The sequence below is a fragment of the Chlamydotis macqueenii genome, chromosome 7 (assembly GCF_036417535.1).
Source record: "Chlamydotis macqueenii isolate bChlMac1 chromosome 7, bChlMac1.mat, whole genome shotgun sequence".
Classification (NCBI taxonomy): domain Eukaryota; kingdom Metazoa; phylum Chordata; class Aves; order Otidiformes; family Otididae; genus Chlamydotis; species Chlamydotis macqueenii.
Window position 1 is genome coordinate 37,563,026 of NC_141562.1, and position 24,022 is coordinate 37,587,047.

The window sequence follows — 24,022 nt, forward strand, 5'->3', positions numbered from 1 at the left end:
TTCAGTTTGCTTTGTAAATTGTCTATTAAATGCCTAGAAAGTTTTGAATAAAGACTTGGATTTAAGAGACGTAAATGCTGCAATTTAAAAAATGCGCTGCATACCAATACAGAATGTATTCCCACTCCTTCGGTCACACACATGTGAACTTTCTGCTATTAAAGGCTTGTGCCAAACTGTCTGAAACCTTATGTTATTGCAAGCACAAACAAACTGCAGATCAGTTTAAGAAGAATAATTGCAATCCCTATAGCAACTGCAAGCTCAGAAGCGAGCAAGAAGTGTCTTTTCAGGAGCAATTATCACAGCGAGGTTAGAAGAGAAAGAAAAGAATAGCAGCCTTGTCTTTCTGGGTTTTTTTTTTTTTTTAAGGAAATGCTTGTAGATTCCTGTATTTGTTTCTTTTTCTGCTGCTTGTGTCATGCAACTAGTAATACTCTCCAGGAGAGAGTATCATCTCCCATGATGTTTTTATAGCCTTTTGCCATGATGTTCTGTGGAGGCTCATACTGGGTTTGAGCTTTATTTTGCACCAACAGGAAATTCTGTACTTAGTTCAATCAGCAGAAGTAGAGACAAAATACAGGAAAATATAAAATATCTTAATAAAAACCACGGAGATTTAAATACAATGGTCCAACAGAACGCGGTCACACCGGTACGTGTCAGCGTTGGGGGCTAGAGGAGTACTTCAGCCTGCATCAGAAATAAAGAATGAGAGAGGTGACACTTAATTTCCGTTGCAGTTCAGGATATGACACTATTGAATTGTTGAGAAAAGGAAAGGGAAACTCATCGATAGTGAGTAACGGGCCATTTTTAGTGAGCTTTTCTATCGCTCAGTCATTCTGAGCAAAAGTGCACATTCGGAATCTTTTGGAAGTTAATAAAAGGCTAATTTAGCATTTGGAAGTAAAGAATTGCAGATAAAAGGGGAGGGAGGGGAATTTCTGCCTTTTTTTTTTTTTTTTTTTTTTCCCCGAAGGTTTTCAGAACTACACTTTTTAAATGAGCAGAGAGGTACATTGAAGAATAGCTGAGTGAGGGATACCCTGCAGGTGGGTTAAGGAGGGATAAATCAGGGGACTTCCAAGACAAATGTCAAGGTTGGTGAAAGGACCAGCTTTAGCAGGAACGTGCAAGGATTAAGTACTGATCTGAAGTAAGGGAACCCTGGGGCAGAGGCACAGAGAGGGAACAAGGATGTGTAAAAAGGGATCGTATCTGCAAAGGGAAGAGAAGCGAGGAAGCTGAGCGTGGGGCTCGGTGGGTAAAAGCTCACAGGACTGAGCAACGAAGGATGGGTGTGAACTGGCCACGAGTGACCCATGCTCAGAGGTGGTTTCCAGGACACGTCAGGAAGAGGAAAATCTCCGTAAACTGAGAGTCAGGACAGTAGGACTCGAGGTGATCAAGCGTGAACGAAAGGAAGCGAGAGGGCAGGGAGCCTTGGCCACCGTGGGGTGGAAGCAGCAGTGGCCCATGGTCAGTGGTCGCAGAGGGTCCAAGGGTGGGTGGGAGCGCTGGACTGGGACGTGGCTGGGTGAGGAGAGAAGGGAGCCTGCCAAACTGATGATGAAACACAAAGGGGCTTGGAGGCAGAAGGTTGTAGTGGGCTTGTTCACTGTGAAGTTGTGTGAAATTTTGGTGGAGGGCCTGGTACTCCATGGCTCTGCGCGTCTCCATCCTCCCTCCGGACCTCTGGAACAGGAGGGCTTGGGGGCTTTGGTTCACCTGGTGTTCGCTGGTAAAAGTGTGTGTACGTATGAACTAAGTCTTCCTACGCATGCAAGATTTTTTTTTTCTGGTTTAAAACCTAATGTTGCCTTGCTGAAAACTGATCCATATCTTTGAGCACACCGGGATGGGAGGAGAGCTTTTTGTCGTGTTTTGGAAGATGTTTGTGGACACTACAGCGGTTTTTGTACCAAGTCAGCTCACAGAAGGTTAAAGGAGAGCTATTAATGCCCGGCACAGGATGCCATGCCCTTTTCCTCTGGAAGGAAGAGCTGAAAGGCGCTGGAGCAGTGTCATTTATAATGGTCGTGCTCCCTCTCGTGGCTTTTGAAGGATATTAAAAAAAAAAAAAAAAAAAGATTTGGGAGGGCAGTTAGGAAGTGTAGACCTTGTAACACCAATTATCTAATTAGCACATGACAGCAACCATGCAGAAAAGAGCAAAAGTTAAGAAAATATCATCTTAGACTGAATTATTACACCTAGTCAGAAGATTTTTTTCCCAAAGGTTTTTTCTAATATAATTTTGATCTTCACATCTCGGAGCTGCTAAGAGGTGACTTTTATGTTAAAAACTTACACACTTTTTTTTTTTTGCTATCATTGCTAAAATAAAAAATGAAATTTCGTATTTCACAGTGAGTATTTCAGTCCAGTACAGACAGCATAAGTTCTACCTGAGTCATAGCAATTCCTGTAATTCAGCTGAGGATTTTTTGTTTCCTTTCCAAGCGCTGGTGTGGGCCGCACGGGCACGTTTATCGTGATAGACGCCATAATCGACATGATGCACGCGGAACAGAAAGTCGACGTGTTTGAGTTTGTTTCAAGAATCCGTAATCAGCGTCCGCAGATGGTTCAGACTGACGTAAGTGGACTTGAATTGGTTTAAATTACAACTTTTTTGCGGTTGAAAAAGAATATGCTTCTGTGTTTCCATTCTGGTATGCATCCCAGTACGTCCCATTCTGTGACACACCTGGATAACTGGAAAATGAACAAAGCCCAGTAGAAGGATGGGGTTGGGAGAGAAGATGGTAGGGCCGTGCAGACCACCTTAAGGCACGTTATCTTTAGATATTGTGTCCAAGTTTCCCCGTGCACATGGGAATGGAATTTTAGAGAATGTAAGTGATGTAACAGGAAAATGGGTTTAGCTAAAGGTATGTTTTCATAATTAGTAGATGGTAGACCAAACAAGATAGATGAAAGTGCTAGAATTCGTCGTTTCCTTGCTTGGCAGCATGCTCACCTGCCTCTGTGTTCCCTCCAGATGCAATACTCCTTCATTTATCAAGCCTTACTTGAATACTACCTCTACGGAGACACGGAGCTAGATGTGTCGTCCTTAGAAAAACACCTCCAGACATCACACAGCGCAGCGCCAAACCTTGTCAAAATAGGGCTAGAAGAAGAATTTAAGGTAAGTATGACAGCCCTTTGCCATAGGATTTCTAAGTGTGGAAATATTTAAGCCGAAAAGATACTTCAAAAGCAGAAGTGTAACCTTGAAAGACAAGGTCCGTCAAAACAGAACAGCTTGTTTTGTTTTGTGCTTGCTGTGAATGGGTCCTGTGGAGTCGGTGAATGGGGCCTTGCTCAACATCCTGTTCTGCAAATTCTCATTCAAAGCCACGACGTTTTACGGAGCTTTTCCGATATGCTTTCTGTTTGTTTATCAAAGAAAAATGGAGTTATTCTTTCAGTCTGGTGCTAGATGCCAGATCAGATAGTGCTGGAAGAGGGAGCTGATTAGGCGTACCTAATTTGCATCTCAGCAGGATTGTTAACTCAGTGGTGGCTGACTTACCCATCTCGTGCTGAATATCCAGAGCTGTCAAGAAGGGGAACAAAAAAAAGTATTTCTGTTAGTGGAGAAACCCCAAATGCAGAAAGCAACCACGGTGGCTGTGTGTGATCATTGTTTAAAACAGACTTTATTGTCCTGAGGAAATAGTTGGAACTTTCCTATGACTTTGCGATGCTGAAATGTTTATTCTGTGTCCAGGTCTAAAGCATAAAATGACATATAGGTGTTAACTGGAGTTCTCCCTTTCCTTTAAAGGATTCATTTAATCAGAAATTGGGAACTGGGAAAAGAAAATGATGTAAAAATAAGTCTGATGCTATAGCAACAAGTTAAAAAATCAAAAGTACTGGTCTGTCTGAGGGAAGGATGGAAGTAAAAGCATTGAGTATTCGGCTTTTTCTCAAATTCCTGAATTGGTGTAGCAACATTCAGTTCTCATACGTACTCTGGAAAGCGTTTGGATGGCACAGGAGCACTGAGCCCTCCTCCACCAAAAAAAGAGTAGAGCTATGTTGTAGCCAGTGTGAGAGCGTCTGACATAAAGCCTGTTGAGCACAGTGGCACAGAGCAGCCCCAACATGATTTCTCAGAGGTCAGGGTTTCTTTTCCATAGCTTGTTGCTGGTACTAGAGATGTTACTGGAATTGAGATACACTCCTGAAACTCAGTACCTGGCAAATACATCCCTGAAAATCTGCTTGCTGTTTGCAAATGAAATTAATTTTAATTGAAATGGAATTTATATTAAATAGTTGCTGAAATGTAACTGTGTGGCTGATGGTTATCTGGTCAGTCCCACCCCAGCAGAAGCACCCGTATTCTCGTGTTACCTTGCGCAATCTTGCAGGTGCATAACCTATGCTACCGAAAAATTGTTGGGGCAAGAGCAGCGTTTTTCTTCTGTATCCTAGGAATGCTCTCAGCACCAAATATTGGTCCCTCCACTAGCAGAAGCTTGAAAATGTGCGGAGCCAAGTTGCAGGATTTGGTGCACAGCAGTCCGTAGACTCGCGTGACCTTGTTGTGCCAGGAGCAGGACGGCGTGCCGCAGGGAAAGCACAGCCCCGAGCTGAAGGAGCAGAGCTCTGATTCTCTGACCAGGCTGGCTGGAGTGCCTGTTGGTAACGCTCCCAGTCGGGGCTGCTGCCGCCGGAGAGAAAGGGTGCTCGCTGTGCTGGGCAGCCTGCCTCTGCTTATGTAAAGGCTGGAAAGCGAAAAATAAAATCAATTTGAAAAATTGGTAAGCATACCTTTTTATTAAAAGGTATTTCCAAAAGTGGTGAATTTTATGAAACTAAATTTCCAAATGTCAAATTTAAGAGACAGACCTTTGCAAAGGGAATGGGTGCTCAGCGCTTCTGCAAGCCACGCTCAGACAATCCAGAAGTACCTTAAAAAAACCCAACAAACAGACCCAAAATGTTAAAATCTGCTGTCATTTTACAGGAGATTTGATACGTGCTGGTCACATGTTCAGATTCTTAAATATGAAAAAAAATTATATGAGTGCTGTTCTTATAGACGGGACAATGAAATGGCTTTTGTCTCACTTTGACTGTGCCGCTGTTTTGTACCCGATCCAGACCCGTAGGAACCCTCTGAGTGCAGGACGTGGTGAGCAAGAACCGTTTCTGTTCCAAGGAGTCCTCATCCTCATCTGTGTGTTTTATTCCAGAAGTTAACAAACGTTCGCATAATGAAAGAAAACATGAGAACTGGCAACCTCCCAGCAAACATGAAGAAAGCTAGAGTCATCCAGATCATCCCATGTAAGAGAGCAGCTTTTTATCCAGAGAAACCCGTGCCCTAAAGACACCACTGTCCTAGGCTGGCGTGAGTACACGCTGTAACAGCTCTGCTGGGATAAATCAATCAGCAGATGTCCTGCCTGGGTTTGGAAGCTGGAATTCTGCAAATAATTACTGTGTGTATCTTTAAGAGGAGAAAGTTTTAACTCCTCTGCCTGTAAAATTCAAACGCTTTCAAATACCTATTGTACTGTGCAGAGTGGCAGTTTTTGGTTTTGCTTCGTTTCCAGCTAGAACACATTTTTCTGGGTGTTTCCATCAGCCATCTCTTTGGATTTGTTGCCCTCTCTGCAGGCATGTCTGCTCTAAATTTTTTAGAGAAATTACTGATACAAACAGCACTGTCCTCTCCTTATAAGGTGTAATCCTCTCAGAAACTGTCTGCAAACAATTTAATGAATTGGTTTTTACTTCGTCAGTATAAAATGTATTATGATCAGATAGTTTTCAGGACCGAATTAAATAATTCAGCAGTTTTAGCTTTGAAACCAACATACTTTCAGCGTGATTCCTTGTGCAGTCCGGAGCAGCACTGTAACATCTGCACCTGAAAATGAAAGTATCAGAGCTTGCTGGCCATATCCTGTGTGAATGGAAAAACAACAGCAGAAAAACTCGCGCCCTTCTCCACACACCTACCAAATCCTGGATAAGATCTTTGAGACGCTCGTTGGTTTTGTTCTTTCACAAATGTAATAGTAGAGCAGTCACCTATAGTTAGCAAAAGTAAGAACAGCCTTTTTTTTTTTTTTCCCAGATGATTTTAATAGAGTGATTCTGTCAATGAAAAGAGGGCAAGAGTATACAGACTACATCAACGCTTCCTTCATAGATGTACGTATAAAAACACTTCCTGGATTTAAATAGCAAGTCAAATATTTTGCTGTTGCTGGTAAGTCTTTTTAAAGAGACACAATCAACTGAAAAACCACAATCAACTGTTCTAAAAAACAGGCAGCAAACCAAATTAGCTATAGAACTAGCATCCAGCAGTTCTGTTATCTGCATTCAGGACGTAAATGCGTGCTCTTCCCAGGAAAGGAAAAGCAAATCCAGTATTTAGCATGGGGAGAGGCTGTCAGAGTGTTTGGGAGCAAGGGCAGGCCCGTGTTCATTCCTGACTTTGTTCCTGGCTTCCTGTTGGAACCTGGGTAACAACTTCCAGTGTGTCTTGTTTTTATTTAAAGATGAGAATTAATGATATCCTTAAGCAGTGAAATCCCATTAGTGATTGAGGATTGCGGATACTGCAGCTGTGACGATCACATCAGCATGTGAAGAGAACTGTAGCTCAAAAATGGAGTTAAATGTTAATTCTGCAGTAAAGCTAATAGCTACAGTTGTTACGAGAATCTCATCGTGAAATCCTTTCAGTTACCTGTTACTGCAGAATTTCATTCCTTCAGCCAGTAAAAAGTCCTAAAATACAACTCAGGATTGTGAATTTGGGGGATTTTTTCCTGTGTTTCTATCAAGGAGCAAGAATTGGGTGGGCTCAGCGTCACCAGGTTTGCGATAACCGTGGCGTTGTCAAGCAGCACGGGAAGCACCAGTTTAAGTGGGGATTTTCTCCCTGACCATCAGCTCCCTCCCTCTTCACTTGTACTGGCCTGGCATGGCGTGAGCGCATCCCGGTCTCTCTCCGCAGGGCTATCGCCAGAAGGATTACTTCATTGCCACCCAGGGCCCGCTGCCGCACACGGTGGAGGATTTCTGGCGGATGGTGTGGGAGTGGAAGTGCCACACCATCGTGATGCTCACGGAGGTTCAGGAGAGGGAGCAGGTACGCGTCCCGCAGCTGCCAGCTCCAGAGCAAAGCAGTTGCTGTTAACCCCTGTAAAATATGAGCATTAATATTAGATAATATTAGATTTATTTTTTTTTTTTTTGCTTTTCCTAAAATGAGCTCTTGCTTCACTATTTGGTGTGGGCCGGTGTTGCTGCTTTTGCTGGAATTGTCAGAAAACCCACCAAAACCACTGAAAATCACGATTTCCAAAAGGGAAACATTTCACATTAAAAGAGCAAAATTTATAGGGATGCCTGGCATGGAACAGTGGTTTGGGATTTGGGAACAGCTGGCCAAAGCTGTTGTGAAAACTTCCTTCCCTGTTTTGCCAGTGGCAGCTCCAGTGGTTTATTGTGAAGCTCTCCTAGTCCATCGTTAATTCATGTCCCTGGACCTCTGTCCACTGCGGTTTGAAGATTTGGAGTTCAGCGCTGCAACCGGGGTGTTTCAGTGCTGTGAGCTGGTTTTTTGTTGTTGGTTTTGGGATGCTTTGTAAAAACACTGCACTGCTTTCAGGAGTGACTTATTTTTTTCTAATCAATTTTAAAGCAGTGTTTGCCAACTATGACTCCTAAGCCCTTTTCATCTTAATGGTTTATATTACAGAAATATTTTATTACTGTATTCTTGGTTATTACCCTTTTCATTACAAAGTGTTTAGAACACGTTTATTATGCTGTATGTCGCCTCCTATATCAGGCGTTTCTGACAATGTAGTTAACTGGAAAAAAATGGAAGGAATGTTTACAATTCTCTCTCAATCTTGCAGGAAAAGTGCTGCCAGTACTGGCCATCAGAGGGCTCCGTGACTCACGGAGAGATAACCGTAGAAATAAAGAACGACACTCTCTTAGAGGCCATAAGCGTGAGGGACTTCATCGTTACATACAGTCAGGTAACGGTTTTAAATTACAGGAGGGTTTGTTTGTTTTTGTTGTTTTTGGTTTTTTTTATTTTTTTTTGCATTTTCAAGCATTTACAAATGTGATTATGTAACAAATGCTGGAATTTCGATCTAAAGATAAATGTGGTTAATCAACATCGCATGTATTGGTCAAGAGGAAGCCTATATGAAACGTTTTTGCTTAAAACCCCATGAAAATTCTGGGCAGTAAACCATGTCCGTGATCAAAGAGGTATGAGGGGGTTGATTTTTTTAATGTATTTTCCCCCATAGATCTATAAAAGAACGTTTGATTCTATATTTTTAAATCCCATGAAGGATTTTAACGGCACGTGTACTCACCGCTGCCTACCAGTTCTTCCTTTAGTTGCTCTGCTACAGGCACGATCTGCTCAAACCCTGGTTTCGGCTGTTTGGGCACGCACCTCTTCACTCACTGCATCGTTTCTTTAGGGTCTCATTTGCGTTGCTCTTCTTGAAAAATGAAGGAAAAATTACTTGCAGTTAAGAGTAGAATTAATTTAACTACTTGTTCCATTCAGTATAATTTGTGCACTTAAACAGTTGGCACATGCAAAGCAAAAGGAGCTTAAATTTAAATTTAAATTTAATTTATACACACTGTGCTTCTCCAAGCAGAGTTCTTCTCAACATGTCGACTTCTGTCACACTGGAAAGTATTTAAAACTGAAGTAACAGCACTTTAGATGGTAGCCAGGCAGCAATGTTTTTGCACTACAGTTCTGCATTGTGTTTGCTGCCGCAGGTCTACGAAATCTGAGTAACTTTTGTATCGTGCCTGAGTCCAGCTGCACTACAGCAATCATACTTGAAGCATGAATTGCTGGGGGGAAGGAGGATTGACCAAGCCTTTTTCCTCATAATGGGGACATCTTCCAGGCTTCCAGTACAAAACAGTGTTCAGAGTCTTCCCGTCAGACTCAATCACCAGATGTCCCCTGTGGTGGACACGCTGAGAGCACCTACCATCGCAGAGACCTCGTGTTTCAGCTCTGCGTGGCTGCGAGAGCTGATGATGGGCAGTAAAACTGCCAGAATTTCCCAGAGATGGGAAGCAGCAAGGAAGAATTTCAGAGTAGTTAAAGTGGAAAGCCTTTGTGCATCCAGACCTGTCTGGAGCAACCTGTGTTAGCATGGTATTAATACTTATTTGGACTTTTGGTGTGCAAGGCAAATAATTGTGAAGTTTCAAAGTAGCAGGTAGCGTTGTGTAAAGATGAGTGTGTTTCACGAATCCAGTTGTTTTAATGGCATTTTGGGCTGTGCAAAAGGAAAATTACAGGGGTAAATTATCAGCATAGGGATGGGGAATTTAGAAACGGAACTATCAGGTCTGCACAACCAATATATCACGAACCAGGTTGCAAATAGCCCCCTCCACCATAGTGGTGCAAAATTTAGGCTACAAATGTTTAAGGTAAGAAGCGTGTTTCCATTTTGAAATAACAACTGGATAAACGTGGTGTTTTCCTGCACGCAGGGTAACCAGGAGAAGCAAAGCAGGCTCGTCCGGCAGTTCCACTTCCACGGGTGGCCAGAAATTGGGATTCCCGCGGAAGGAAAAGGGATGATCGACCTGATCGCAGCTGTCCAAAAGCAGCAGCAGCAAACGGGCAACCACCCCATTACGGTCCACTGCAGGTGAGACGCGCCTCTTCCCACCGCAGCGAAGGAGCCAGCGTGCTGCTTCTCCAGTCTGCTTGCTGCAACAGCAGGTTTTCTTTGTGAGGGGGTAGATTGCATCCTTTTAAAAATAAATAGAAATTAAAAAAAAGAAAAACTGGTATTGCATAAAGGATTTTTGACTAAATTAGCAAAGCGGGTACCTTAACGGTATCCTGAGTGGCTGGGAGTAAACCAGGGCGTTACTAACTTGCGATGTCGTAGTCTTGCACCTGAGTTTTGCTAAGCGCTGTGAGTAGGATGGAAAGCTGTAGGTTTATGGTGCTGTGTGATACACACCACCAGTACAGTGCTCATGTGTCCTACTGGCATCAAATTGCTGTTGATTTTTACAAACTATCGGGGAGAATAAAATAAATCCCCAGTCTAAGCTGAAGGCAAAATGTATCCCTGTCCTTGAAAGCAGATGGGAGAGCTGGGAGGACAGAGAGAGCAACGTTTACGTTAATGCTAAGAGGTGGCTTGGGTGTGACCGGTACGTGGTCACTGGGATAGACCTTTGTCCTGTGCCAGGTTTCCACTTTTTGGGTGGTTGTTTTTTTTTTTTAACTGTACTTTTTTATTGCAGCATCGTGTTGTTGGTGGTGGTTTTAAAAGGTGTACACTGGGCTTTTCCTCTGTTTTTTCAATTGATATCTTTCAGAGTGTGGGGTTTTTATCAATGTTTCAAATTAGTCTTTTCTCTTTTTGTACTACATCTGCTGATTTAAAAAAAAATAGTAGTAGTAAAACTAGTATTCTGACTTTTCCTAATTCAGAAATAATACCTGGCTTTCAAAATATTTTAAATTTTATGAATCAATAAAGCTTCCTCTGTTTTCTGGTCAATACAAAGTCAAGCTCACAGTACACAGGGACAGGGTCAGCAGGGTTTTAAAGCCCCCAGAAGAGAAGTTCTTACGTTTGGTTTGTTGGGTTTTTTCTTAAATAAGAAGCTATTAACCTCAAGAGGTCACCCTTTGACATGAACCTCTTGGCTGTGGACTGCTTGGACCTGTTCTGGGAGATGCGCTGACTCCCAGCAGGAGTTTTCAGAGGTCACATCCCTCTGAACTGCGTTCATGGACAACCTCGTGCAGTAGAGTGTCTCCTGCGGCTGAAGTTCACGGGCTCAACCATGACATAAAAGCAGTCATCGTTTCTTCTCTGATTGCCCTCAAAATCAGTTATTTCATTCATGCTAAATGTTGACCTTTTAATCTTTTCCTCTTGGGCACGTTGTGCAAGATGAACTAGTTTTGCTGGACCATTGGTCATCTTCTAGCAATACATGGAGGTCAAGGTCCTGGCGTTTTTATATCTAACAACATCTGTTATGTGGATCGTGATATCTTCTCTACCTGTCTGTGATCCCACTGCTGAGAAATGCTTGGCACCTTCACTGTGACCAAGACCCCCTATGGCTGACTGCTGGATAAGCTTCTCCACCCCGTTGTCAGTGAGCTGGATAATACCACGCTGCTGCTGGATTTTTTCTGCATTTGTCTAGTATCCATCTGGTTTTGACTGAGTAACTGATTATTTTTTCTTCTTAAAAAAAAAAAATACTATATTGATTTACGTGATACTCAAAGTGTTCTTGTAGCATTGTCCACAGGGTACTGGACTCAACTTACTGACCATGTGGAAGTATTTTGACAGAAGAACCTGTCTGCTTGCTCCTAGAGTTAGAAAGAGTATTACAAAAACTAAAATGGGATTTTCATGCACTGTTGAAGCTGGGAGCTTGAGCCAGGACTCGGATTTGTTGGTGTTTGGGGCCATGGTCTTGTACCAGTCCATATTCATTGCTAAAACTGTCTCCTCCTTGCTTCAGAAGTGTTTTGCTCTTTGCTGTTTTCGTACATGTTCTCTAGGGGACTGCGGGTTCCCCCATCCCGTGGTGGCTGCACTCCACGGTGACAATGGCTTTTTGTGTTTGAGTCTGCAATTGGACAGCCACTTTTTTAAAAAATGGTAGGGAGTTCAAATTCTGAATGATAATTAAAGTGAGTAAAATATCCAGGAGTTCTAGCCAGTAAAATAAGAGAGAAAAGGAACAGATGTCTTCGATACGCACAAATGAGACGTGTAGGAACTATCTGAGGGACACGTTGCTTTTAGACCTGCAGCCTCTCTGAAGCCTTAGCTTAATCACGTGGCATGCATTTTTCCTAGATTTAAAAAAAAGCTAGTGCAATCATTTTAAAATGGATTAAACAAGAAAATAAAACCCAGAGCACACCATGTATTGTAGGATTTTTAGTGCTGTGAATTCTCTCCTGTCCCTGCTTGCACAGCCTGTACATCACAGCTTTCGAGTTACGTGAACTTCTCCACGAAGTCGCACTCCTGTCCTCAAATATAAATGAATGCAACTTTACGAACAAGTAAACACACTTTGAGCCTAAGACTGATGTTTTCAGAGTGCTCACATGAACTTGTGAGAACTTCTCTTCATTTTTTCCAACTATTTATGAACGGTTTAAGGAGCTGCTGGAAAAGATGATTCTTAAATAGAATCAAGACATAACGCTAAATAGTTCAGAAGGGTTCCGCTAACGGAGTTGCCAACAGAATTCAAAGCCAATCTGTCTAAATCCTAAACGTGCTAAAAGCATGTTTTTGGAAGAACAGAGGAGAATGAGCCTAGCGCAAGGATTGTTAAAAACGGAGTGCACAGCAACACATACCTGCTTCTTCTAGGCACACACGACTAAGCTACGTGTGTGATGATGTGCGTCCAGGTTTACTTTCTACCTTCATGTCGGTATCTTGCAGACCTGTTCCGAAATGCATCCCCCACGGGTTACTCTAGAAACCACAGATGGCTACTGGAGATTCGCTAATTACAGATACATCTGAATCCTTTTAGATTTTGTATCCATCTTTAATCTGATAAAAGTAATTGACTAAAGGGAATAACCCATGTAATACATTGTGCTTGTTCATTTTCCCTCCAGGGAGAATTTTCAGGTATCCAGCTGAGGATATGTGCACGTGCACGTAATCTTTTCATAAGGCTTGTGCTTATCAGGTTTTTTTTGGTGTTTGACAGAAATAAAGTACAAGCAAAGACAGACAATTATGATTCACCTACTTATGGTTAAAACAGATGAAAACTTTAAATTTAATACGTTTTGTGTTTATCTTATCCAGCAATCCAGGGAACCTTCCACTCCATCTTACTACCGACTGCCAATCCCATCCTGTTTGCAGTAACTATCCCCTGTCAGACCTATTGGCCACTGTTCTGTTGGTGTCAAATAGTCCCTAATTAGTGTGATTAGGTGAGAGAATTAAATAGGACATTTTTCATCAAATGGCCTTGGAGTAATAATAATATAATAATAATAATGATGCTTTCATGTCTGTCCACCATGCTTCAGTATAAAACACAACCTAAAGGAAAAATCTGGGTTTGATCACCCAGTTTTGCATTATAACCAAGTTTTGCAAGTGAAAGTCTAAAGGTCTTGTGCTGCCCCGTCAAGAATAAAAGCGAAAGCAGAGTGTGGGAGCACCAAGAGTTGTCTTTGAAGATGACTGCAGATTTGAGTAAGCAGCTTTGCCAGTTCGTTACCTGGGTCTCAGGCTTTGGCTGAGGGTGTCCCCGTGCTGCGGCACCAGCTCAGGATCTCCCGCTTCCCTACAGAAGCCGTCGGTAACGAGCCTTCACTGGTTCCAGCCTGGGTAACGCCATTGATTCTGGCTCCCTCCTAGCAGAGCTGAAGTGACCAACTAAGCACAAAAAAAAAAAAGGAGTAGAAGTTGGTTAATAGTAGTAGTTGGCTGTTATTTCCCTTGTAACATCTCGATCCTGCTGTCTGTCAAGCGGCTGTGTTTGCGTTGCAGTGCCGGCGCCGGAAGGACAGGCACCTTCATTGCACTCAGCAACATTCTGGAGCGGGTGAAGGCTGAGGGGCTCCTGGATGTGTTTCAAGCTGTGAAGAGCTTAAGACTGCAAAGGCCACATATGGTGCAGACACTGGTACGATATTGAACAATCCGGATCCCTGTCACAGGATGTCTGTTTGTAAATATTCTGGTGGGAGGGGAACAAAGGAGATTTTGCAGGTTGAAATAAATTATGTATGATGGCTGTCTATGTACAAGGTATTATCAGAAATCTGTATTTTTACAGGTTTTTAATAGCATTTCTAAAAATACAACTTGGCTAAACATTCTGTGGCTTTTAGGAACTGGAGTCAGTTAAACCAGAATCTTTTGAGTGCTGCAGGTGACAAAACGTGAAGTAAATGCCCCTTAAGCTGCGTGTCCGCTGTTTTTTGTTCTTACCTTAAAACGCCTGGGCTTAAATTGGCCTGCAGCTGATCACTGAAAGGGAGAAGTGTCTTTGACTTGTTAAAAGTCATCTACAAGTAATGCGTGAAGCTTAGTCCAGACACCTTTCCCTATTGAATAAGGATCAAAAAAATTTTTTTGAGGTATATTTTTGGAAAATATGTAAAGATGCCGATATTTTCTATTTTGATTTGAAACTTCTTTTAGAAACGATTATCTCAAAACACCTTTTTCAGGTAGATGTTTTCTCCGTACTACGGATAGGAAGACAGGGTTTGAAGAAGTAGAACTGGATTATCCGCAGCCACGCTGAGACAGGGATGAAATATTTCCTCTGGTGTTCTGGCTCTGTGATTTAATAATGTTAGTTAAGGGTGTAATTGCCACAGATATTCCCAGCTGAGCCTGCGGAGAGGCTTCTGCTAAACTCTGCTTTCCAGCATGACTGAGTTCAGATGCCAATTCCACTTATTATCAGCGTGGTTACAGATTTTGTAATCCAGCAAATCGCGTTGAAGGCGTATCAGCGTGCCCAGATCAGGATGCGTCCCGTCGGCGGGACGCAGGGGACTAACGCAGGCAGTGCAGAAATACCTCGCAGGCAGCCCTTGCAAGGGGAGCTCCATTTCAGACAAACAAACGGGGAGGTTTTTAAATGTTCTGTACATTTCAAGTTCCATCCTCACTTAGTTTCTGCTGTAGAGCTCCTAAGACCGAGCCTGGAGTTAGAGCCAGGCTCCCTTCAGCGTGAGCTGGGTAACAGGGGATACAGGGAGCTGCCCAGTTTAAATGGGAAGACAGGTTTGATTCATTTTGAGAACTGTCACCTAGAGAAATCACTGTAACTGATGAGCAACAACCAGCCTGTGTCTGACAGAAGAGCGAGGTATCATTTATTTTATTTTTAAAAATAAACATGGAAATAAAAATCAGAACCGAGCAGTCCTCAGGGACCTGTGCAAGTGGTGGGCCGAGTCAGAACGTGCTGCGTTTACCAGCAGGATTTGCCCAAGCGTGATTTTCTTCAGTGTAACGCAACCATAGCACACTTTGATATCTTTCTATTGTTTTTCAGGAACAGTATGAATTCTGCTACAGAGTGGTACAAGATTTCATCGACATATTTTCGGATTATGCTAATTTCAAATGAGAATTCCTGCCTTATTTTTTAATTTGTCTGTATAAATAGTTGTATATTCTGTTAATTTATTCCACGTCGTTTTATTGTTGACTTCACTGTAAATATGACCTTGTGTTTGCTCTAAAAGCTGCATTTGCTGTATAAAGTTATTTCTTAAATATAAATATCTTCTAAAGCAAAGTATAATGTTCATATACAGTATATCACTATAAGATGGTATAGAAATCTTTATTCTTAAGAACAGTAAATTAATTCTGGAGGGTCTATTTCTTTGAATTTTTCCACTTATAAATATTTATCAATAATGTTATCTCCCGGTTCTTGGAACTTTGCACAGGCGATTTACATTTCGTTAAAAAAAAAGTGACTTGTGGTACATCTGTTTAAACTCAGAATGTTCTGGCCGTAAGCCTTTCCTCGCTGTGAAAAGAGGTGTTTACGGGGGGACGCGTTCTGGTCCTTACCTGGATTTCTTTCACAGTCTCACGGGCTGTTCGCGTGAAGCGCTGTTAATGAGAAAGGTAGCAGAATATGGCCCTTCAGGTGTCATCACGTGCAGTCCAACTGGAAAATATAACGGTGTTTAAAGTCTGGCTTTGAGAACCTCCAGTCCGATGGCAGTTCTGTTTTCAGTCTCGCTGTCAATAAGGTACAACCAGCATACGTACAGACTGGAAATTCTGAGTTAATATAGTCTAAGTCCCTTAATTTTGTTCTTTCCTAACTAGTACACCAGCCTAAATCGATTTAGAAAGACGATAAGGTGAGTTTACCACTATTTTGAGACTATTTTGCATATCAAAAGAGTATATTTTGCAGCACCTGAACTTGTCTACTTGAAGAGGCTTTATCGCCATTGTCAGAAACGGATGCAACGCTTCTCTGTGGACCTGTGCATAATTTCCCACTTTTTTGAGAAAAGGCGAAAGAGATGAAGGTGAACTCTTATTCTTTGATTGAACTCAACAGAATAATTAACAGTATTTGCGAAAATGCTGACAGAAACAGTTTACAAACAGTGTGACGCTAGCAACATTAAGTGTTGTAGCAAAAAGCTGCTCTACGTCCTTGCCCTCCCGTAGATATTATGAAAAAAGGAACTCTTCCTTTATCTAAAAGGGACGTCTGGTTGTGTACATAGATATATTTTTAATGAAAATACTACTGATAGTATAATTGGGGAAATGAAGTTTAAAAGTCTTTATCGTGGCCCTGAACAGGATACGCGTAGGGGTTAGAAAATCCAAAAATCGCAGGGCATCTGAATGTTGAATAATTACACAGTGTATCTTTTCCACTCGTTAAAATGCATCGATGAATTAATGAGCACAAAGTATGCCAATATGTACTTCAATGATGTAACTAATATGCAATGTTTCTGTCTTGTCCGTCGGTTGGGTTTTCGCCATGCAAACATAAAAGCCTTATTTAAAATAAGCAACTTCCACGGATCGCTTCACTGCTGTGCTTGCACCGGTCTATCCCATGACCGTTTTCCATTTCCCATAACAAACAGCATTATATTTGTAACATCGCAAGGGAACGGGAAGGTGTTCATCCCTCTCCTTTCATTTCGTACCGAATGGAAAAGGCGCAGATTAGACATCTCGAAGCACGCTCTTCTGAACACTGCCGTTTACTGCTTCTTGTTTCCCGCCAATGCACTCCTGTATTTATTTGTACAGTAAATTATGCACTTAAAGATTGTTTAAACCTTTGTTGTGAGTTGCCATGAGAAGATCCACTCAAGGCGCAGAAAGCGCTGAGTAACAAAAACGAATGCTAAGCAAGTTGACGTTACTGCTGCATGCGGAAATTTTAGCAGATTTTTTTAAAGCCATCAAATAAATTCAGTATGGAAACCAATACAGCGGGGTTTTCAGTATGATCATTTGTAGCGCAGGGAGACTCGGAGAGGTTAAATGATGATAATGCAAAGAAATTCCCATAGTTTTCCGAAGAAGCATATTTTTGGTCCTGTTACATTCCAATGGCGGGATCTTGCCAAACATTTAGCCTACGTTTGAAAAATAATTTTGTCGGACGGCCTTTTGGGTCCCTTAAATAAAAGCTTGGAGTCAGCAAAGCTGCGCGGCGCAGTGGCAGTGCGGTGTGATGGCAGCGGGGACCCGCAGCCCCCCGACAGCGGCAGGAGCCGCAGCCAAACTCCGCCTGCCCACGCGCTTTACTACAGGGGCACAGGTGGCTCCTCGTAGTTACAGCAAGTGGCAGGATGGAATTAGGCTGAAGCATCAAATACCAAGTGGGTACTCAGATTTTAGTTGCTAACTAGATTCAGATACTTAGGAGGAAACAGAAATACTTATATTTTAGTAGTCACAAATATAGCAACGTAATGGCTTTTTCTTTTTTTGTTACAATTTGAAAAGCTTGCTTTCCAGTTCTTGTGTTCGGTCGACAGACTGCTCGTTGCAGCAGCCTGGTAACTGGGGAGCTGTATCTTGGTATGGATCTCCAGGAATTTTCTTCTCGGTTTTCCTGTGTCGCATGGAATTACGTTAAAATGCCAAATAGCTGATTGGAAGTTGTACATTCTGATCTGTGCGTGGTTCTGGTCACTGTGTGACTTGACTGTCTGTTTTCACCTGTTACGGTAGGTTCCAGTTCACCTCAGCATTTAAGCATTCGCTTCACGACACCGCTGTTCCACGAAACGTTGAAGTACCGTAGGTTCTTTGTTCCTGAAGCAATCCCTTAAGTGCTTTGCTGAATTGGGCCTTAATGAAGAATGCATACTGTAATTACCAGTGTTTTTTAGGATATTTTTACGTATCAGGTTTTTTAAACTTTTAAAACGAGCCTGACCACCTGCGTTCAGTATTTTGAAATGTTTTCATTCCCCTAGTACCATTTCTAATGTAAAGTTGTTGAAACTTTTCTGTATAACCAAATTGTATTTAATTTGTCAAATCTTTATAATATATGTATGTATTATACAGTTTCAGCTATTATTATTTTCTTTTATTACATTTATAATTTGATCTTGCTGTGTTTTTAATGCCGGTGAATGTTGCTGAATTATTTGTATATGCAGATTGCAAGATCTAATACATTCTGATGCAAGAACAAAGCTTCGTTTTTATTCTCTAACTGCATTGCTTTCTTTAAATCTTTTAATTTCATTCCTGTACCGTGTGTTCATTTAAATTAAGTATTCTGAAGGAGCTGAAATCCGTTATCAGTGCTCATCTGCACCTAGTTGGAGGTAATAGGTAAGTTTTAACAGTACTGTGGTACACTTACGGTATCATAGCAAGAGAAAGACAGTAACTTATCTTTCAGCTATGTCGCCCGTCATTAATCAAGCACACTCTAGTTAACAGCAGTTCCTTCATTAATTTCATCAGGCTTTGTATTGGACCTCGTGTGCCAAAGATAATCAGATGGCCCAGTGTTGTAACAAGTGTCAGGGGAGATGTACGTGAACCAGAGGTAACTGTGATGAAAGATGACCAGTCCTTGGTCATCACGCTGCTTTCCACGCAAGTGGAACCATCCAGGAGTAACTGGGACAGTATGTTTGCCCGTAGTAACTTTCCTTAAGCGTTGCTTTCCAAAGACAGCACGCGTGTGCAGCCTGAAGAGATGTCTGCGCTTCGTAGAAAAGACAGATTCACTAATTGGGAATTTGCCTGTAGAGTTTTAAATCCAGGGTCACGCCACCTGGAAATACAGAGTCTTTAGGAAATTAGTGTTCAGGAGAATACTGCTGTTTCTTACTGGGACACTAAAGAGGACCAAGTTAAGAGTAATCTTTTTCATTACATGTAAAAGCTATCATTTTTTAAAACGATTCCAGTGCGCTGACAAAATATTTTGTGATTGGATTGTGTACTTTTAGGATGTGTCAGGAGGCACGGCTTGTGCCCCACTGAAAGTTAACTTGATGTGGGAACAGATGGATGCCTTTGTGTGCTTTCAGAAAATAGAAGAATCTCAAGTATTAATCAGTTATTAATTCATCATTGGCTAATTTAAATAATTACTGATAATCATAACTATTGGTTACTACAGTTCTGCACAATTTCTAGTATAATAAGGTTCTGTGTAGCAGTCTAGTAGAATCACCCTTTTTAGACTATTTAAGGTAAATATTGGGGATTACGAACTACGAGACGAAGGACTTTCTTCCCGAGTTCATCTTGGTGCACGTCTGCTGGTCGGTTTCCGTATTAAAGATCAACAATAAAAAGCATCTTTGTTATAATATACAGCCAAGGTTTTGTATTTGCCTCTAACATCCCACACAGAGATTTCCGTGAGAAGGGGACAGTACAATTAAGATCCGATGAGTGGAAGTGTCTTCTCACAACAGATACCCTCTGTTCTCTGCTATGCCCCATTTTAACGACAAATCTGTAACACACACAGTGATAACACTGCCGTGGGGTACAGAAATAACAGAACTCTAATATTCTGCGATGCTGAAGACGGTTATGTTTTTATTAGACACCTGGCTTTTAGGAAAAACACACGTTCATTGTAAACTGTTCATGAAATCTATTTCTTTTAATAGTTTATTTGAACAATGTGAACTAAGCGAGATCAAAGACGTGCTTGTTCTGTGTAGGGCATCCACGTCACGTCTGAGCTGCGCTTTCCTTAATACAGAAATTGTTCACTGCGTCGGGGAATTTTTGAAGCAATTGAACCTCACCATGGATATTCATCATCTCAGGTATTAAAGGATTATGTTGTAATTTAGATATTTTAATAACAGCTTTCTTCTAATGACTTTTATATGTTTTCTGTGCTACTCTGCACAGAGTAGGAGAATTACTAAATTATTAATCAGGCTGAGACTTTGCCAAGGAAATTCTTTTCACAAATAACTTTTTTTTTTTTTCTTTCAACGGTTTCTGTTGCGTTAGAAACTGTTGCAGTATTTTCATCCATGTCACGCTCAGACTATAAACGTTGAACAAAATATCTGAGATGTGACTTGGTACCAGTTGGGTAGACACCAAGAAAGGAAAACTATACCAGCCTGGAAGAGCTTGAGAAGGAGTTACCTAGCGCAGTTGCCGTAGTATCAGGTTGTGAAGCTCAGTTTGTGCTCGTGGTGGCGGTGATCTGAAACCAGCGGATGAGGTGTCGGCTGCGGGCCACACCTTTTACGTTTCAGTCCAACAGGCAGCGAGTGAGCAGCCAGAGGCTGTCTCTGTCCTGCTTACGGTCTCTGGGAGAGAAGATTTTGTTCCTGCCTTCTTGGAGACACCAGTGCAGTCTTAGTCTCTGAAATAGATGATTTTTTTTTTTTTTTTTTGCTTTTATGTTATTTTGCTTCAAAATTTTAGACAAGTATTTCTGAGTTGAGATTTTTACTGTCCCCATGTGGCAGGCTGTGGGTCAAGTATGTTGATTTTACTAATTATTTCGTTGTTGTCCTTGTGCTCTTGGCTCAAGACTTCAGATCAAGTGATAGAGGCCTTTTTGAATTACTGGGTCACCCTCTTCCACTCCTAATCCCAGTTAGTAACTAGTCCTGATAGGCTCACAGATCCACACTGGTGGGTCTCAGTGAAGTAGCTGTTTGCTAATTACCTGTTGATTGGTTAAATAAGTTAAAAATGTCTAAACAACTAGCAAGGAGATTCAAGGATTGATTTAAAATATAATAAGTTTCAACACATTTTTGGAAGCTGAGTTTTACTGCAACATGTACGCAATGTGTTTGTCAGCTTGTACTCCTAGTAAATTAAATGTTCAGAGAGAGAAATTAACCCAACAGAAAATTTAAACCTCGAAGAAAATGTCTTTTTTTCCCTTCTATAGACCTCCTTTTGCAAATATTTGTATTTACGCTATTTAGGAGAGCGCCGCTGCTCCTGAAGACAGATTTAAAGGCACACGTAAAACCTTTACTATAACGTGCGTTCTCCTGGAAGTATTGCTGTGTCTGCAGAGACATTTGTCACAAAGGACGCGACAGGCTTCTGCGCGGTAAGTGCACTAATAAACCACTGCGTGTCACGCCAGAATGCACAGGTTGGGTTTTTGTTTTGGTTTGTTTTTTTTTTCCTAAGTCACCACACCGCTTGTCAACATGACAGTGCCCATGCCCATCATGACTTAATAGGCTAAACTAAATTAAAACCCCACCAAGGCTTGTAAAATAGACTTCAGAGTAATTTAATTCAAAGGGAAAAAAAATAACATGTAAAAAGCTGCTCACATCTAACTGTGTCACATCTAAATTACCCTGAAGTCATCGCAGCACATAAAATAGTATTCGAGGCAAACGAACAATTAAATAAATAGTGGTAATATTAAAAGTTCTGCTTTGTGAAAGATCTGAATAGCAGAATTTTATCCCTTAGTGCACAAAAGACTGGATGACCTTGTAAAAGGCGTTTCTCCCTTTGCATCTCTTTCCCCTGCCCGTGCACGCGTAGAACTTCAACTCAGAATTAAGGTCACCAGATCCCATCTCTCAGTAACGCGTATTTATTTTAAAAATTAAAAAAAAAAATAACAGGGATCACTCAACAACCTGTCTATTTTCCCCTGGAGTTTCCTCAGCTGTCTTGGGGAGGGAACCATAAAAGTGTGATGTTGGGGTAGAAAGAAGGGAATTGAGCGAGGCTGTCTTTACTGTTATGGCAAAAATAAGGTTTGCTTTTTGAAGGAGTCTGGTAACTGAAATGTTTTCGCTTTATCTGTCTCTGATAGTGTGGTGCACAGCAAAAATATGGTGCAACTTGAAACCTAGATTGCACCTTCAGGATGTTCTTCCGATGGTCATCTTAAAAAACAAAACAAAACAAAACAAAAAAACCCCAACAAAACAACAACCACCAGGTTTAAGTGTCGGTTACCAGTTTATGTTTGGTGGTTAGGAAATACAGGGGAAAAAATACCAGAAATTCAAACTTAATGATGTATGTTACGCAGGGTATATTTTAAATATAATCTGTAAGAGTAAATTGCTCCCCCTTTTCTCAAGTTAATCAGAATTTCTGGAAGTACTTTTTGTGTTTATTTTAAATTTATTTTCTATTTATTTCTCCAGCAACAGAGGTTAATTTAGCTTAGATTTTGTGGACCACCCCCTCAAGACCAGGCTTCAGACAGTCTGAGCAGACTTGTTTGCTTTTAAAACTTAATATTGTGCATCACACAGAGGAGACCGGTGAATAAAAGGAGGTGGCTGGAGCCTGTATTTTGTGATTTCAGATCACCTGTGCACTTGTTCAAACTACAGGAAAAACTGAACTTAGTGCTGGAAGTTGCGTAGTCTCAGCACGATCTGCATTTTTCTGCACAGATTTTTAAAAGCGTGTTAAAAAGGTATCTCAGGTATGGAGAGCTTTTCCAACCTGAAAGATGTTTCAGGTCTGGGATTATATTTAAAGGGCTCAAAGGTACCTTCCTCTCCTTGGCTATATTCAAATGAAGGTTTCTTCTCCTTTTCAGTACCTGGAAATTATCTCATTGACTGGAGATAATTTTTTAAGTTTATACAAACACATGATAGCAATATCCAAAACGTAAGCCTGATCAAGGATGAGGAGGACAATGATACTGGACTTGTCCAGGAACAGCTCTTTCTGCCTTTGTGTGACTGAACTAAATTCTAGTTACTTGCAGTTGTTTCATTTGGTTTTTGGTTTTGTTTTTTTTTTTTTTCCCTTCTGTTTAAATACAGAGCAGCACTGCGTTTGTCTTGATTCTTGCTTTGTTTGTCTTACAGGTTGTCAAATTGAAGTCCCAGTAATGGATTCCTGTCAGGGAGCAGAGAAGGGAATCAGTTTTTGTAGGTAAATTAAGAAATTAAGGTAATTAAATGAACTTAGTTTAATTTTAAAGCCTGATTTTTATGCTTAGGGATATTTTACTCTAAATACCACTGCAGAAATCAGGTATCAATGCTTAAATTAGTTTAGAAAGCAGTTGCTTAAGTTAATGTGAAGCGATACAAACCGATTCTGGACCTTTTTTACTGACCTGAGGAGCTCTCTTATGGTTCGAGGTATAGAGGCGCCCACTCGGCACCCAGCTGAGCCCCCCGTGAATCCCTCTCCGTAGGGCCCAGGCCCGAACCCGTGCCCGTGGGTCCCTCCCCCCGCGGGAGGCCGTGAGCAGGGCTGCGGGAGGGGAAGGTGCCCAAACCGCAGCGGCCGGCGGGAGGAGCGGCCCTGAGGCGGGGAACGGTTACGCGGGGGCGGTGCCTGAGGCCGGGCCCGCCCGCCTCCCGCCGTTTGAAATCAAACCGCCTCCTCTGCTTCCCATTGGGCTCGCCGCGCCCTCACGTGATGCCCGTCCACCAATCGGAGGCTAACGCGCGCCTTTTCGAAAAAGTCGTCTAGTGAGTTCGGCCAATTCTTTTCTCCTTCCGCCAAGCCGCCATCGGTTAACGCTAAAAGAGTCCGGACGCTGAGGGGCCGCCTGTCCCAGCCGGCGGGGCCCGGTGTGTTCCGCCAGCCATGGCGGCTGTCAGCAGGTGAGGGCGGCGGCGGTGCCGGGGTTTTCTCCACGGTTCCCCTGCACGGTTTCACCGCGGCGCAGGGATACAGCTGCGGGTGAGCGGGCCCGGCCCCGGCCCGAGCCGCCGTGCGCGGGAAGGCTCTGCGGGCGCCGCGCTCTGACAGCAGAACCGGGCGGGCGGGGGAGGGGGGGCCGCCACACCGGCCCCTCCGCTGGAGGTACGAGGCGACCGGGTGGGCGAGGGTGGCTTCGTGGGGAGGAAGGGCCGTCCCGGGGGTGAGACGGGGTGGGGATCGGGCCGGGCGGAGGCGGCTTTGGGGCTGCGGGGAGGAGCGGGGCCGCGTTGCCGCCCGGGGTGCCCGGCTGCTGTGGGGTCACCCCGCTTGCGACTTCGTGG

At 42.4% G+C, this 24,022-nt stretch overlaps 1 protein-coding gene across 9 annotated transcripts in view; it reads left to right on the plus strand.

Annotated features, from left to right (window-relative positions):
• PTPRE (protein tyrosine phosphatase receptor type E) overlaps positions 1 to 18,256 on the plus strand; it is a 98,520-nt gene extending 80,264 nt beyond the window's left edge. For all 9 annotated transcript variants that reach the window (XM_086752106.1, XM_086752104.1, XM_086752111.1 and 6 more), the window contains 9 exons: positions 2,470 to 2,605; positions 3,011 to 3,160; positions 5,223 to 5,316; positions 6,113 to 6,189; positions 7,004 to 7,138; positions 7,914 to 8,039; positions 9,550 to 9,710; positions 13,587 to 13,722; positions 15,112 to 18,256. In XM_086752106.1, coding sequence (XP_086608232.1) covers positions 2,470 to 2,605; positions 3,011 to 3,160; positions 5,223 to 5,316; positions 6,113 to 6,189; positions 7,004 to 7,138; positions 7,914 to 8,039; positions 9,550 to 9,710; positions 13,587 to 13,722; positions 15,112 to 15,186 — 1,090 coding nt within the window. In that variant the 3' untranslated portion in view covers positions 15,187 to 18,256. The remainder of the gene's footprint in view (positions 1 to 2,469; positions 2,606 to 3,010; positions 3,161 to 5,222; positions 5,317 to 6,112; positions 6,190 to 7,003; positions 7,139 to 7,913; positions 8,040 to 9,549; positions 9,711 to 13,586; positions 13,723 to 15,111) is intronic.
• The last annotated feature ends 5,766 nt before the right edge of the window (positions 18,257 to 24,022 follow it).